Here is a 15,434-nt window from a genome sequence, read left to right as displayed (position 1 = left end):
ACTTTGATGCAATCAACTGGTTTCCTTATATAGGACATTTTTGACCAATCTGTATAATCTGACCCAATCTGTATAATATGATTGAATTTGACTTTGTAAAGTGCCTTGAGATGACATGTTTCATGATTTGGCGCTATATAAATAAAATTGAATTGAATTGAATTGAAATCAAGTGGAGCACTATGGCGAAAGCTGTTCGCTCCACTTGTAAAAGGAAAATCTGTCGAGCTCTATCTGGCATTGAGACATCAATTCCTATTGCCACATTGCTAGACAGGACACTGGGAAAAAAAAAAAAAAAAAAAAAAAAACAGGTATAAAAGGAAACTAGATGGAAATATTGGCCCAGTTTGACTTATCAGACCGCTACCGATATCTTAAAAAATTACTAACAATGGCCGATACTGATGGTGATGCCGATATATCGTGCATCCCTAGTTTTAATGAACAAACTGAAAGTACAACACAGCCTGGTGTGATGAATGAGATATTTATTTGGATTAGATTAAATTTGCGCATGTTACAAGTACAAGGCAATAAAATACAGACTGCAACCAATCAGAGGTACTTAAGCAGTGATAAGATAATAACATTACTTTTGTAATTATGATTAGGGGTAGACACAACATCGGCAAGTCTCAAGGTAAATCAGATTAGCAGGACATGTCTGTATATATGTGATTCCATTGACACACTGATAGAAGGTGTGTCTGTCGCTGTCATTTTTGTAAATACCATCAGGCTTTCCAACACAGAAACCTCTTTCAGAAACAGCAGTTGTTGTAACTTTAGCAGTGGTCGGGGTTGCAGTTGTTGTAACTTTATCAGTGGTCGGTGTTGTAGGATGTGTCAATCTAGTTGTGATTGTTTCGACAACAGGTCCTTGTGTGGTTACAGAAGGGTTTGGTGGGGAATCTAAAAACATAGAGAACATTGCTCCTTTAAAGGTGAAAGAGTGAATGTTTGAGGAAAATAAAGACAATGACTGATAATGCTTACCTGAATTCAGAAGAGAGCGGAGATACCCAATAAGGGGATAGTTTCCCTGACCACAAAAGTGTCCTGCAAAATCATCCAGGTCCAGAGACCAGACGAACGCTCCCCCATAGTTGTTATCTTTCACATATTGCGCCTACGAAATATAAATGCTACATTTTAAAATGCAGATCGAATATATTCTTTTAATGCAAGCAAAGTTAAATTGACCAGAACAATTTCACTTGTCATCATTTTTTTAGGTCAAGAGATAGTGGCAAGAAAGGGAGGCTGGTGCTGCTTGTCATCCCAATACAACATGCACTAATACGTTGTTATTGTATGTGAGTTAAACTTCATTTATAAAGTGATCTTTCAAAACATAATTCAAATAAAATGTTTTATTCTTACCCTCCGCTTTGCATTTTGAACTGATTGTTTGAACTGATTGTTTTTCCAGAACTAATTTGGCTTCATTCCCACTTCCTCAAAACAAACATTGGTTCTTAAACATTCAGATTCACACTGAACTGTGATATTACTGCTTTGTTTAATTGGCCATTGGTTTCAGTTTCACCCCAGTTTATTCATGTTTGCTATTGTTATTCTTCCCATAGTTTATTAGTTTTCCTTAATATTTTTAATTTAACTTGGTTTAGTTAAAGTGTTACTAGCCAAGTCAGTTAATCAGTTTCTGAACTCAACCATTTGAACTGAAAGTTGAAATATTTTGTTAATGCATACTTGTATTTTAGATAAGTTGTTTGTTCATATGTATATATGTGTAGTACGTATTGTTTAAGAAGATCAGTGCACAAATTTGCTCCTTCATATATTCTATGATGCAACACCTCATCAGGCAATATTTGTGAAACAATGGTTACCAAACCTCTGCAATGAGAGTTGCTGTTTCCTGCTCATCAGGTGGAGATCTAACTTGGTAATGTTGATTAAACCTACCAACTTCATTAACAATTACCCTTTGAACTTATTAACAGTTATTCATAGCCAAACCAAAACTGCTGTTGCACAACAAATCTGACAAAAATAATCAGGAGACTGGCTACTCAGGACCCTGTAGATTAATACAAGCACTTAAAACCAAACTCCAAATTCCCCTAGAAGCCAGTGCAGAGAGTGTGAGACCAGATATGAGTGCTCACTAGAGCCATTAGCAGGTCTGGTTGCTTGAAAAAAAAAACGGGACTTGTTCTAGTATGTGAGTCAAATCTTAATGAGGAGTCAAACATAACTCCTCAATTTGTTATAATGGACTTGATTGCTGGGCAAAAAGAAGCAACTATGTGAGAGCTTTTATAACGCAGGTGACTAGGAGCTGTTATCAAGGTCTCTGTCTTGTTCAAATCCAGAAAATTGCTGGAGAGCCAGCCACTGATCTGAGATAAACATTGGATGAGCATGGACTGCCTGTAGAATTAGTGCAGTTTAAAAGATGCATTAAGTGGATTTCATTGGCAGAGGAGATGTCAGAAAAAAAGCTGAACATTGTCCATTTGATTTTAATGTCAGAGGAGCTGGAGCACCAAAGAAACAGCACATGGAGGAACATCTAAACTCTAAGGAAAGCCTGTACAGCACAGGTTCAGACTTGCACCCTCCAGTTTGGGGCGACAGCACTAACCATTTCATCTCATTAGTTTTATTAAACATTTAGAGCTGTTGTGTCACAGTGACAAGATGGGCATGAACATAAAAAGGTTCATCCACTGATCGTCTGCCGAGGACTATAGTATTTCAATTGTCTTATTTATTATTCTATGAAATAAAAAAAAGATGAGAAGAAATACACATTTATTTATTTTTGTAACTTTGATGGTAGTTTGTACGCTTAACATTTTATGGCACCCCTAGCAAAGACACATGAAAAAACATACAAATAAATTTGCCTTTTACCATAGAAGCACAATGGTACTGAAGCATTAAATGTTTGTAAAACTATGACTTTTTTAAGTACATCTATATATTTTTATCTACTTGAAAACATTCATCATAATTTGATGACAGTGCCTAACTAGTTAATGACTTTCTGCTTCCCTGGACTTTTTATAATATGATAGGTTGGCCGAGCCCCTATGAGTTGAGATGTTTGTCTTGCCATCATAAACAGGGAACAGGATGGTAGGATAAGTTAGAAAACAAAGTTCAATAAAACAAAAAGTTTTATTGAATTTCTCCAATGTGAGATCAATAAAACTATCTTATCTTATCTTATCTTTTTCTGCAATATCTTCACACTTTATAACTGGGCACTTTGCCAAAAATCTGAATATGGGGAAAATTCACTGATGTCCTACGGTAATTATGGGGAAGGATCTGTGATGCTGTGGGCCTATTCCTCTTCCAAAGACCTAGGGAACCTAATTATAATACAAGGCATTATGCACTCATTAAATTTCCAGGAGATTTTAAATAACCTGTTTATTAGGGTTAGAATAATTGTGGAGGTTGCTCTTGGTCCCCACTCTAAAATATACTTCTGTCTTTTATATAAATTGGATCTTTGCCTGGATTTGTTGAATTTAAACATGCTTCAAAAAGGGAAACTAAATTTCATTTAACTCTAAAATAGCATTTTGCTGTAAAAGGGCTGCCCCAAAATTCAGGGGCCTTTGATTCAGCCGTTCAGGGTTAGAAATTTTGTTGCATTCCCCCCCAACCCCTGCCCTCCATTTATGTTGGATTACTGGGAGTAAAAGCTACCAGTGCTAACTTAAAAAAAAATCACTAACCTATCCAGCATATAAAAATATCAGATCAGAGGTTCAATTTAAAATATTGTAACTATAGTGCCATCTTCTGCTGAGTTTTAGTAAATTTAAATATGTAGCTTCACAGAATGCTCCAATTTAAAGGAACATCACATATACTGGGAAGGACAACGATAATGTTTTTCCCCTCATTATTGTATTTAAAATATAACACATTACCTTGATTTCATAGCTCTGCCTGTTGTCAAAGCCCACCCACTCATTGCCTTTGAATGCGTAGGGCACCTTTTGTTCATCAATCCAATGAGTGCTGGCTCCATCAAGGAAAGTGCAAATCTGTAGATACAAAAGGATGTACATAAATATCATTATTATCCTATGTGTTATTTTGCTTCCTAGTAACTTTTGATCTTTGTCTCTAATGAATATTTAGGTTGTCTATAATATCATGAACCTCATAGTAAGACAAAATTCCTCTTTCTCGGGTGTAGGGTCCAGCTGAAGCCGGTCCGCTGGCTGGAGCTCCGACACCAGTAGATGCTGATGAAATGTGAAAGGTGCGCCCATATGCGGGAAATCCAACCAGCAGCTTTTCTGTAGGAGCTCCTTGGTCTCTCCAGTATCTCATGGCAAAGTCCTGAAGTAAACATAAATGTTACGTGGCAAAAATAAAATATATGACACAATAAAAAAATTTGCATCTACAGTAGCATGGTTTGTTAAATGATTTTGCTCACAATATTGTAGTAGACATGTTCGCCTTGAAGGCCAGAGCGGGTGTATAGGGGGCTGTTGTGGCCAGTGAATGGATCCCAGGCCCCATTGAGGTCATAGGTCATGACATTTATAAAGTCCAGATACCTGTTGGAAACAGTAATATTGCATGATGAATTACAATATGAAGTGGGTTCATTTTATAAATTCTACCACTTAAAATCATGATTTTTCATGCATTTTATCCTTGTTTTTGCTTTGTTTAATGCTGTGCCTTTTAAAATGAAAACAATATTGATACAAGGCGTTCAGCTTTACATCACACTCACTCACTTGGACACATTAGCAATCTCATAGCCCTTGTCAATATTCCCCTTTCCACCCGCCACTGCAGCTGTGAGCAGCAATCTTGGCCTCCTGGTCTCAGTGGCCTCCTTCTCAAAGGCAGCAAGAAATTCCTAAATGGAAAAAGGAATTTTTCGGTGATAATACTGCTTCCTGAGTTTCATCTAAATATAGAAATACTTTGAGAAATCAATAATCTACCAAAACCTCCAAACCGGTTGGTCAGAAAATTGAAAATCCAACCTTTTCCTGATCAGTAAGCACATGCTAGGTGAAAACAAAACACTATGATGTGGGAAGCCTGTTGCTGACTGAGGGAGGTAGAATTAAAGTGAGTAATTTTTAGTTCTCTGTGAGGTTTACAAAAATTAAGTGAGGGGACAACATGTTTTTATATCTGCAAGAGAATGGGAGAGGGCACTACATTCAGTGGACAACAGGACGGCTGTGAAGGCAATGCGCATTGTGTTGTGCTGTTGAACTTTCAGACTCTGGATGTTATGGAACCTCCAGGATTAGAAAATGTTGAAAATGTCTTACACTTTAGATAAGGATCTAGATAATTCAGTATTTTAGTCTATATACTAACCACACTAACCATTAAAAGTTTAAGATGTCAATCCCATAATCACTGTCTTTGATTTAAATTAATTGTAAAAACCTTTTGCCCCATCTTCTATTTTAGATCTTAAAGGATCAAAAAAGTAATAAGGACACCTAGTGGTTTTAATCGGAACAACATATAAACTGTGTCTTCCATGGAGGTCCAAAGTTGGTGTGAAGCTGAACTGAATTCTTACTTCCACAGGATAGGTGTATGATGTTGTATTTTGTTCTATTTCTGGTCCCCTTCTCTTCCTGGCTTCCATGTTTGCAGGCTGCAGCTCTTTTGCCAAGATAAAAGTCTGTGCTCTGTTTTGGGAACCCTGAGAACTTCCATATGATCAGGAACCAGGAAGTTAACACTGGCTACACTCTGAACCAAAGTTGTTCCGCACCATACCTCTAGGTTTGAAAGGAGAAAAACGTGACTAAGACATTGTGAATGTAGAGGACCGATTGTTTATAAGGCATATTACTTCCATCCTGGTTGATTTTACAGTAAATATCTTAATTACATCTCCTTTTAACAAGTTTTGGAATTGCCCGAAATGAGTTTAATAATGAATGAAAAATAATGAATTTGGCTGCAAAATTCTGATCGATGCATTGCATCAGTGTCATTACATTTAAAGAAACAAACGTGGCAGATTTATGCTCAGGTGTTAAATTTGTGGAGCATGGATATTTCTAACCTGGCAGAGCAATGTGAACCTCCTCTTGTCCTCAGGGCCACTGCCTCGTGATCCAGGGTACTCCCAGTCCACATCCAGTCCATCAAAGCCATGCTGTCTCAGAAATCTGATGGACGACTGGATGAACACCTGACGGTTGGCTGGAGATGAGGCCATCAGGGAGAATCTGTTGATATTTACACAGGTAAGAAGCTACATAGAAAAATATTGTTAATTATCAACGGATGTATTCTTCAAACAAACTTGTGGCTGCATGTTTTTGTAGTTATGTAGACTCACTGTGTTGTTCCAAAGTTCCACCCACCAACAGCTAGCAGAGTTTTCAGCTGAGGGTTTCTGTTGTGGAGATGTAGAAATATATGCATAATTCATACATGTTGAATAAAACGCTGCATTCCATCTGAGAGGAACGACACTAGGCCTAATCTTGCCATTTTCTGGCATTATGTTTGAAAAAAGTATTCTTATCCCAGGTCAGACCAACTCGCCTTAGCGGCACACACTTCAAACAGTACTTTTCTCAGCATTTTAGCATTAAAACACTTTACCATGTTCACACAGAGGTTGTACGGTAGTACTGCGAGTGTGAAAGATTTATTTAAACATGAATAGACAGAAAAGCTATCACCAACATGTCTGTGCCGATGTGCAGTGTTGGATTTTAAAGTTGAACCTGCTGGTTATTCCACTGCATCTGTTCATGTAAAAGTCGTTTTTTTACTTGTTTAGGTCATGTTAAGAACTGCAGCCCTCACTGCTATTCATCCATGAGATGTCTATATTGGATTTTTGGGGTAGGGTATTCCAGTTATTTAAATTTTCTATGACCACCCAATCAGGAAAATCAACGTTTCCCTTTTATTTCCAGCTCTAAAGATGAAATTTGCCTATTTTACAGTACGTCTTTTGGGATTGAACATGTTTTGACAGTTGGCTGCAGTGTAAGTTATAAGGTGTAATACGTATGATACTGCCAATAGCGAACATGCTTAAATCAGAGGCAACCCGATATCCGTTCAGTCCTCGCTGCAGATCAACGCAGCGAGGACTGCTCAGACTCCTACATCGGACAAACTAAGCAACAGCTACATAAGTGCATGGCACAGCACAGCACAGGAGGGCCAGCAATTCGGGGCAAGATTCAGCAGTCCACCTGCTCTTTTGACGACAGTGATGTCCAGATTTTGGACAGAGAGAACAGACGTTTGAAAGAGAGGTAAGCAAAGCCATCTTGGTCAAAACAGAAAACGCATCACTAAACAGAGCGGGAGGATTGCGAGCCACCAGAATTGACAAAGACTCCTGAAAAGGTGTCGAAACATGTTTTTAAAAAGAACTGAACGGAAGTCCATTTGCCTCTGATTTATGCCTGTTTGCTGTTGCGATGACCCTCGATAACTAAGAATTTGCCCAGGCAAGATAGTGCCATTAGCAGCCAGTGCTCTAATTTTTTTTTTTTGACCCACTGTGATGACCCATTGATTTTTCAACTTGCTGCTGGAATCAGGTGAAGTTAGGTGTGAAGTCATGCACATATCAAAGTTGTGATTTCCGTGTCAACTGAAGTGCAATGAGAAATCTCATGAATGTTTAACATAAAGTTCCAACTTAGCAGAGCGTTCTACGAGGAACTTGACTTGGAGCTCCAAAATGTCAGCTTAAGAATTCAAATAGAATTAATATCATGTCTGAATAAAAGGAAAAAAAACAACAACAGAAAAAAGTTTAAACCAGTGTGAAAATACTAAACCAATTAAGAAGCTCTTTTGTAATCAAAATAATTATATTATGATTTATCCAGAGCAGAATAAAGATTATCAAAGCTCATTACCCTTTTCACTAGGGCAAAGCAAGATTTTTTAAATTAAGCTTATCTATATCCCGATAATTCTCTTTATAAGTAATTTAATGCTATAACTTATAACACTAAATAATATTAACTTATAAGATAGCTAAGTTACAGTGTCATTCAGCTCACCTGTTTTTCAGGGCATTGAAGGATTTATACAGAGCCTCATCGTTCCACTCAAAAGTAGACAGCTCATTGGAGGGGCTGATCACGGAGAAAGCGTAGATCAGGTGTGTGCAGAGGTTTGGGTCGACGTTTTCAGGGGTATATTTACCAAGTCCTGGTCTGTACTGCGACCAGTTGGTAAAGTAGCACACCAGTTTGGTGGAAGAAACTATCAGAAAAGGTGGTGGAAAAAAAACCAGCAATAGCATTAACTTTATATTTCAACTGAGATTTATTTTAAGATGCCAGAAGCAAAAGATTAACAATTCATACCAGTTTGAAGACACATCAGAAATGTCAGACCTGAAAAACATTTTCATTAATAATCTTTCTAAAAAAAAAATCCATTAGGAACAAATCAGGAAATGAAATAATAAACCTACCAGCCAGGAGTGTCAGTCGAGCCATACTGCGCTAGTTTGAGCCTTTTCGGCAGACAAAGCTGAAAATATAGCAATGGATAATGTAATAGATACATAAAACAAAAACTATATTTAGGATGTTTATGAAGTCAATTACAAAGGAGGTTTAGTTGAAAGTAGCACCTCCACACATAATACAGCCTAAAATAAAGACAACAATGGGAAGTGGTACCTTTTCTCAAGTTGTTTGCTGAAGGACTGGCTGCTCAAACCGTTCTCCCTTATATAGCTGAATTATGTAAGGGACGAAGGCCACATGTGAGTGACTTTTATTGGATACATTAGGAAAGAACTGTGATTGTATTGTTTTGTATTATGACTGCTCCTCGTGGACGTTTTATTAGCTGATAAATATGCACGAGAGGAAAGGATGTATGCAATCTCTTGACTGGTATTTTACACTGCAATTTTACAGGAATGGGTCCTGTAGATAACAGGAGCTAATAAATCTATTGGTTTCCATGGCAATTTCATGGCACACAACTAACACTCTATGAAGTAACCTTTACCTTTGTATGCATCAGCCTTTCGTCCTTGTGTCCAAAAACAATGGGCTTCAGTATTAATACAAATTGTCCAATATTTCATTCAGTGAATTGAGCTTTACATTTTTTTTTAACGAAAACTCAAATTGGTTTTATATTAATATATAGTATTTGAAAATTTTAAGAAATAAGCAAAAACATGTTGCTGCCAATAAAAGTACACGTTGGATTTCAGCGGTTTGAAAGTGTCATAATTATAAAAAAAAATAAAAAATACCAGCATCGAATAGCATGGTTAATTTCATGTAATTCAGAACTGTATATAAAATTCTGAAATGTTCAAAAACAACAGATTTTATTTTAATATAAATGGCTCTTCTATCTGAAAAGACCACAGCAGTGTATCAAAGTAGCATTAGACAAGACCAAGATGATAGCCTAGACATAATACTATATAAGATATAAACACCTGATACCATTAAAAAGGATAGTGAAGAAAAATATAGTATTCTCAAATTAGAAGTAATCTGTTTGCTAACCTAATCTAGTAATAAACATCTTCCACCATACAACTGTCCAAAACAATCAGCCTATCTAAAACAGCTGGGGTGAAAAGAAAAGAGTCAAGCAGTCAAATCTCACACTAATTAAAATGGCATTATGTCACTTGAAAAATAAACAGTGGCAACTATGTGAATAAAATTGGGACACATTATTTTTGTTACTGAAATGCCATTGATTTTGTGGCTGATGTTTTTTTTTTTTTTTTTTTTTTTTTTTACAAAGTATTAAATTATTTAATATATTCTTTTACCAATACAATTGATCTTCATTATAGTTTGTTTATTGGCTCGTTTGATGTCTGTATACTCAACACAATAAATTATAAAATATCTCAGGAAAATAATTTTAACCCATGCGTTGAACAAGACGTTTGTTAGTGTCATATTTGTGGAACAAGCTAAAAGCTTTCAGTAAGTGCACTATATCTCTGTCAAATACTTGAGTGTGTGTTGCACTTTTTTAAATTTCATTTCTCGTTCCCTACTTGTGAACTGCTAGTAACTTGAACAAATACGTTTAGGCTAAACTTCATGAGATTGTCCGTCATTTCCATGATGAGAAGGGTGAGTGATAAAAACTGATCATCAGTGTTCTACATAGATAAACAGATATCTATAGATAAGATGGCCTTGCCATAAAAGCTCTAAGTACCGTTATGATGTCACACAGCAGACTTGTCAGAGTATCGGATCTCTTTTTGAAAGTTAATACATAAAAGATTTAGAACTGGGGATGGTTAGTTTATTATCTTACTCAAGGTTGCATTGAATTTTCCATAAGCAGAAAAGTAACCTAGATAATCATGAGGACTGAGAAAATTTTCCAAAGCATTTGGCACAGCTAAATTGTTAAAAAGATTTCACTTTATAATCCCACGGTGGGGAAATTTTCTCCCATCCTTAGGGAGCAGTGTGCTGCCGACACTGAGTGGCGCATGGGGAGGAATCTGTGGTCAAGGGCCTTGCTCAGGGACCCAGAGGGACAGACAGATTTTCAAACTTCCGACCATCGAGGCTTCTCCAAAATGCAAACACCCGACTCCCTAATCACTAGGTCACCTCTCCCAAAAAGGACTCCTTTACCTCCATCTATACAACATCTAAAGGTGGTTTCAAAGTGAAAGGTGAAAACCCATTTCTTTTTCAATGTAGGGGTTTAATTCACAATGTGTCTTAACAAAACTCTACTTATGTTTAACGCTGGAACAGCAAAAGGGTCGACTCTACTCCCTTTGCGTTTTCAGATCTGCAAACCTTAAATCATATTGAATCATATTTAATGACTTTTCCTAAATTAAACTCTCTTTAATATTTCTTCACTGTTGATAATGATATTTGTAATCTAGATACAACAGTTTTGTCTGTGCATTCTTAGAAGCATTGAGGGGGTAATTTTAAGTCCATAGAAACAATAAATAAAATGCAGCATGCCCTGGTCCCAGTTCTCAGATCTCAAGAGATGCTCATCATCCAGTGAGCAGCTCACACTGGCTTTAATCAGAACAACAGGGCTACCATGTTTTGTTTTGTTTTTTCAGTTTGGCTAGTATTTTTTTTTTAACAAGTAGCTCAAAAAAGTCTTGTGCAAAATAATAAAATAAAATATTTCCACCAAAATAATTGGGAATGTCATGCTGTATTTCCTCCTTATTTGATTATATAGCCTAACACACCAATTAATATTGGCACAATCTCTTGTCTTTATAGTGCTGTTTTCAAATTTTATTTATTAGCTGAAAAGCTACCAGTCCCACGTGAAAACATAATTGCCCCTAAACCTAGTTGCTGTGTTAGTTTCATAGCAGACTTATTGTAAGGCACATCATCTAAAAGGTTCACTTTTGGCTCATCAATGGGCAGAATATTTTCTGAAAAGTCATGGAGATCATCAAGATGTCTTTGTAAGATGGGTCTTTATGTTTGTTTTGGTCAGCAGTGGATTGGGCCTTGGAACTTTTACATGAGTGAATTCAAAACTCCACAAAACCAAACTTTTCCATCAAAACGATTAATGATAAAAAATAAAATGCATCCACAGAATCTCTAGAGTGGTGCAGAATAACAGTATAAATATTAATTAAAAATTAATATACAGTATATAAATAATTGTTTATGAATTCTGAGGGGTCCAAAACATATAAATATTTATTTTTTTGTTACGAGGCCAACATCAACACAAAAGGATTCTACACCAATAGGAATAGAAGGTTGAAGTCACGTGAGCTGGAGCTCAGGTGTCGTCAGATCATAGTAGCTCCATTATAGTGCTGTGAAATGGCTTCTTCTTGGTGTTACATTTCTCAGATTCAAGTGGGCCAAAATATAAGCAAAACGAGGGTGACAATTGGTCAAGCTTTTCAGCTTTGGTACCGACTTGAGGAAGCAAAGGGGCTCAGAAGCCACGCGGAGGTTGCCACTTTCTTTCTGGACAGGTAAGTTAAGTGTTTGCTAATGCTAACCTTGCATGCTAGCGGATCCTGCAACCAGCTGGCAGACAGTCGCAGGCAAGCATGAGTGTGCCACCTATTAACCGGGAGGACTTAAAACTTGTAGCTATCCCCTTTAACATAGGAATTTAAGGCCTGCGGTGCTCTAGATGGTGTTCTAAGGTATTTTGTAACCTGATGAGTCATTCTGGCAGCTAGTTGGGTTGGGCATCCAATCCTCAGAAGTTTCACCACCTTTCTATGTTTTTTCTATTCATCAATAATGGCCCCCACAGTGGTTCATTGGAGTCCTGGATCTTTTGAAATTCTTTGACTTTGTAAACTTTTCCATATTGATAGATGTCTATTACTTTCTTTGTCATCTGATCTTGAATTTCTTTAGATCAGACCATGATGTGTTGCTTCTTTGAAATCTTTTTATCCCATTGTATGGTTTCATACAGTCTCCATTTAACGGACTTGTTGATTCTACAGGTCTGACAGCAATCAGTTCAGGGAGCAGTTGGTGAAATTTAACTAATAAATATGTTTAATCGCAGTTTTTTACATCAGTATAGAAAATCAAGATGTAAAAAGTGAGTTGTGTATTAGTCAGGTTGTCTGGCGTTTAAATTTGTTTATTTGTGCTATTAAAAAGCAGAAGCAATAAATCTGTAAAGGAGCCAATACTTTGTTGCAGCACTGTAACTCTGAGTAGTAAACTAAATTCTTCTCTACCCACATTTGATGATCAAAAGTACATGTGATTTATATATGCTTATATGCTGCTAATAAAAAGTAGACATTGCAACATAACAATAAATACGACATAGTATGAATAAAAATTTGTAAACACTTCTAATGTTCATGTATTTCCTTTAATCTTATACTCATTTAAATCTTATACTCACTCATACTCAAAATAAATATCTGAATCAATCATATTGTTAACTGAGACTACATTTAATGTAAATATAGAGAAGTCATAAAACAAAACAAAAATTGATGAATGTATACGTACTTTAAAATAACTTACCCTATTGCTTCACGCTACAGTTTTATGAGCCTATGACATAAAATACAGGTTGTAAAACGTTGCTCAAGCTCCTGTCATTCTTTGTGTGTTTAGCCTGATAAGAGACAGTGAACTATTCTCTACAAAATGAGCCCTAACTGAGCTTTGACTTCAGTAAATAAATGGAAGGCAGTCACACATACTTACTAGCCTGACAAAATGTTGATATTATACATAGTGGAGTCTTTACTTATAAATTATTAAAGTTATAATTTTCCACAATGAAATCAAGTCCTGTCAACTCATAGTGTCCAATTAAGTAGATTTATGTCTTTCTATGTTTAAAAGCCAATGGATGAAAATGTGGCTTTTAAATAGGGCTAATGATGGTGGTCTAAATTTATCCTGTATACTGGCATAATAAAATCACATTTTGAACAGTGCCAAACTGGTTGACAGAGCCTGTTGTTTAATGTTTTTTTTTTTTATTTGAATCAGCTGGTGGACCTGAAATAACCATAAAATGTATGAAAGTCCAGAGTTTGAAGGGTAGCTGTTAACTAAGTACAGCGACAAAGAACTGTATTGGCACATTATGAATATACTGATCATAATAATGGAAATATGACAGCCCCCGAACAATGCATTCAGACATTTAGACTACAATAAGCCCACCTATTCATAAATACTTTTTAATTCAATTTGAGGCACTGTTTGTTTCATACACAGCTGATGTTAGAGATCAAATGAACACTGTTACATAAATAGTACTAACTCACAGAGTGAATAAAATTAAGAGAACAGTTCAGAAGCTTTTCTTGATTATTCAAAAAAATATTTTCTTTCCTCGTTTGGCGAGACAACGAGTCTTCTTTGTTTGAATTACAAAAAAAAACAAAGCTGAACTTTATATAAATTGACAGAAAAAAGTTCTAAATTTTAATGCAAGTCCAAATTATTTCCTTTAAAACTTATGAGCATGAGCACTGATCAGACTCTTTATTAAAGGATTGTACAGTTACTCATGTGATAGTGAAAGTGTTGTATGCAACAGTTATTTGAAATCACAAGCACTCAAAATTAACACAAACCTTGTAGTTAACAGGAAGAAAACAGCACAGTTAGAGGGTAAATTGGTCCTTGCGAAGACTTTTATAGACACAATAAAAAACTCTACCTCAGTCTCTCAGAAGGCTTTAGCTTATGCAAAGATGTGTTCCATATGTACAAATCAAAAGGTAAATCTTCCTTTTCAAGACATAGCATCTAAAAACACGTCTATGGAAAGATAATCCCAACCTCTCCATTTCCCCCCCGTCCATATCCATGAAAATGGAGGCTTGTAAAATAATAAAGGTTTAATAGCAGCTCAATCTCCAGCTGTTCCCTCCTCAAACGGACTCAGATCCTCACTTCCTCTGTATGTTCCAGAGGGAAGTCCCATGACAAAAATGCCAACACGTCGTAAGAATTGATCCTTGAGGTTTTAATCTCATGCCAGAGAGTAGATAGTATTCATCGGTGAGTGGATCTCCAGATTCCCACCAAAGTCCAAGTCCCTGACATCTCTCCTGGTTCCTGTGTACTGGCCGATGAACGAACCGTCTTCATCAAACTGGATTTCTCCTCCTTCTCCATATTCCACCAGACTGTCGTCGCTGTCTGATCGCTTGATTATCGCCTCCACAGACGTCTGAGCTCTCTGAAGCCCTCTTTCCTCCTCTCTGCCAAAGAGAAAAGGCTGTCAAGACAAATCTGATCTCAGACGTCTACATTACAGTGGCTAAAAATGTAGTTAATGTGGGGATTTGCTGCATTAGTCCTCATACCTCCGAGGATAAGGCAGAGTTGACACACGTGCTATCCTAAAAATATGAACATATTTAATTAGCAAACAGTATATTCAAAATTTTGAAGGTAGACATTGATTTTTTTAATTGGCAAAACAACAGTCGGCTATTTGTAGAATGTCAATAGTATTGATAAGTCAATATTTAGTTTATTCATACCTTTCAAAGGACCTTGAGGGGTTCAGTGGAATAAAGAGAAGGTGGGGGGTTTTGGAAGGGAAAGGTTTAGATAAAGAAAGGAAAGTAAACAAAAAAAACTGTTTAATTAAAGTGTTACAAAAAATAAGGTCAGCAATCCAATTTGAACTGTATCTGTGCTCAGATGTACTAAACAAGGTCAACACTATAGATACCCTGGGAGGATCTCAACCATCAGAAGCCCATCATGCAATGCATTTCTCTGCTGATTATGTTCTCAATTGGGAACGGAGCACGACACACATTGTCACTGTAATCTTAGAGTAAGCTAGTCCACTGTTAATTTATTCTTTTATAGAGGAAATTCTTTTTCTCACTTTACCATAAAAAAACCCAAAAGGAGCAGCTCTATCCTGCATACACAATTCACTAAGAGCTACGTGAAACATACAGTAGATTTCTT

The 15,434-nt window shown here is 36.5% G+C and overlaps 2 protein-coding genes across 3 annotated transcripts in view; both read right to left on the bottom strand.

Annotated features, from left to right (window-relative positions):
- Window positions 1-474: 474 nt before the first annotated feature.
- Window positions 475-13,528, bottom strand: LOC105928615 (acidic mammalian chitinase). Of its 2 annotated transcripts, XM_021318184.2 has the most exons (13): window positions 13,005-13,528; window positions 8,667-8,723; window positions 8,456-8,514; window positions 8,346-8,375; window positions 8,037-8,241; window positions 6,338-6,394; window positions 6,059-6,224; window positions 4,752-4,876; window positions 4,442-4,565; window positions 4,159-4,341; window positions 3,924-4,040; window positions 1,000-1,132; window positions 475-915 (listed from the first exon to the last, which is right to left on the bottom strand). In XM_021318184.2, the coding sequence occupies exons 3-13, from the start codon at window positions 8,478-8,480 to the stop codon at window positions 611-613; spliced, it is 1,470 nt and encodes a 489-aa protein (XP_021173859.2). In that variant the 5' UTR covers window positions 8,481-8,514; window positions 8,667-8,723; window positions 13,005-13,528; the 3' UTR covers window positions 475-610. The 2 variants fall into 2 exon arrangements, with proteins under 2 accessions (XP_021173859.2, XP_035996235.1); XM_036140342.1 differs by lacking the exon at window positions 8,667-8,723.
- Window positions 13,529-13,659: 131 nt separating this feature from the next.
- Window positions 13,660-15,434, bottom strand: part of nfascb (neurofascin homolog (chicken) b) — a 30,906-nt gene continuing 29,131 nt past the window's right edge. Inside the window, exons 26-28 of the mRNA XM_021318183.2 lie at window positions 14,993-15,004; window positions 14,813-14,848; window positions 13,660-14,707 (exon numbers count right to left, since the gene is read on the bottom strand). Coding sequence (XP_021173858.2) covers window positions 14,476-14,707; window positions 14,813-14,848; window positions 14,993-15,004 — 280 coding nt within the window. The 3' untranslated portion in view covers window positions 13,660-14,475. The remainder of the gene's footprint in view (window positions 14,708-14,812; window positions 14,849-14,992; window positions 15,005-15,434) is intronic.

This window comes from Fundulus heteroclitus, chromosome 1 (genome assembly GCF_011125445.2).
Source record: "Fundulus heteroclitus isolate FHET01 chromosome 1, MU-UCD_Fhet_4.1, whole genome shotgun sequence".
NCBI lineage: Eukaryota > Metazoa > Chordata > Actinopteri > Cyprinodontiformes > Fundulidae > Fundulus > Fundulus heteroclitus.
This window is presented reverse-complemented; position numbering and strand designations above follow the sequence as displayed.

What these genes read in the sequence shown, in the direction of transcription:
- LOC105928615 (XM_021318184.2), bottom strand. Translation starts at nt 8,480, where the DNA reads ATGGCTCGACTGACACTCCTGGCTG. An exon ending in TGGAACTTTGGAACAACACA is followed by an intron (nt 6,225 to 6,337) that starts GTGAGTCTACAT and finishes AAATATCAACAG; the next exon opens with ATTCTCCCTGATGGCCTCAT. An exon ending in GGCAGAGCTATGAAATCAAG is followed by an intron (nt 1,133 to 3,923) that starts GTAATGTGTTAT and finishes TATATTTCGTAG; the next exon opens with GCGCAATATGTGAAAGATAA.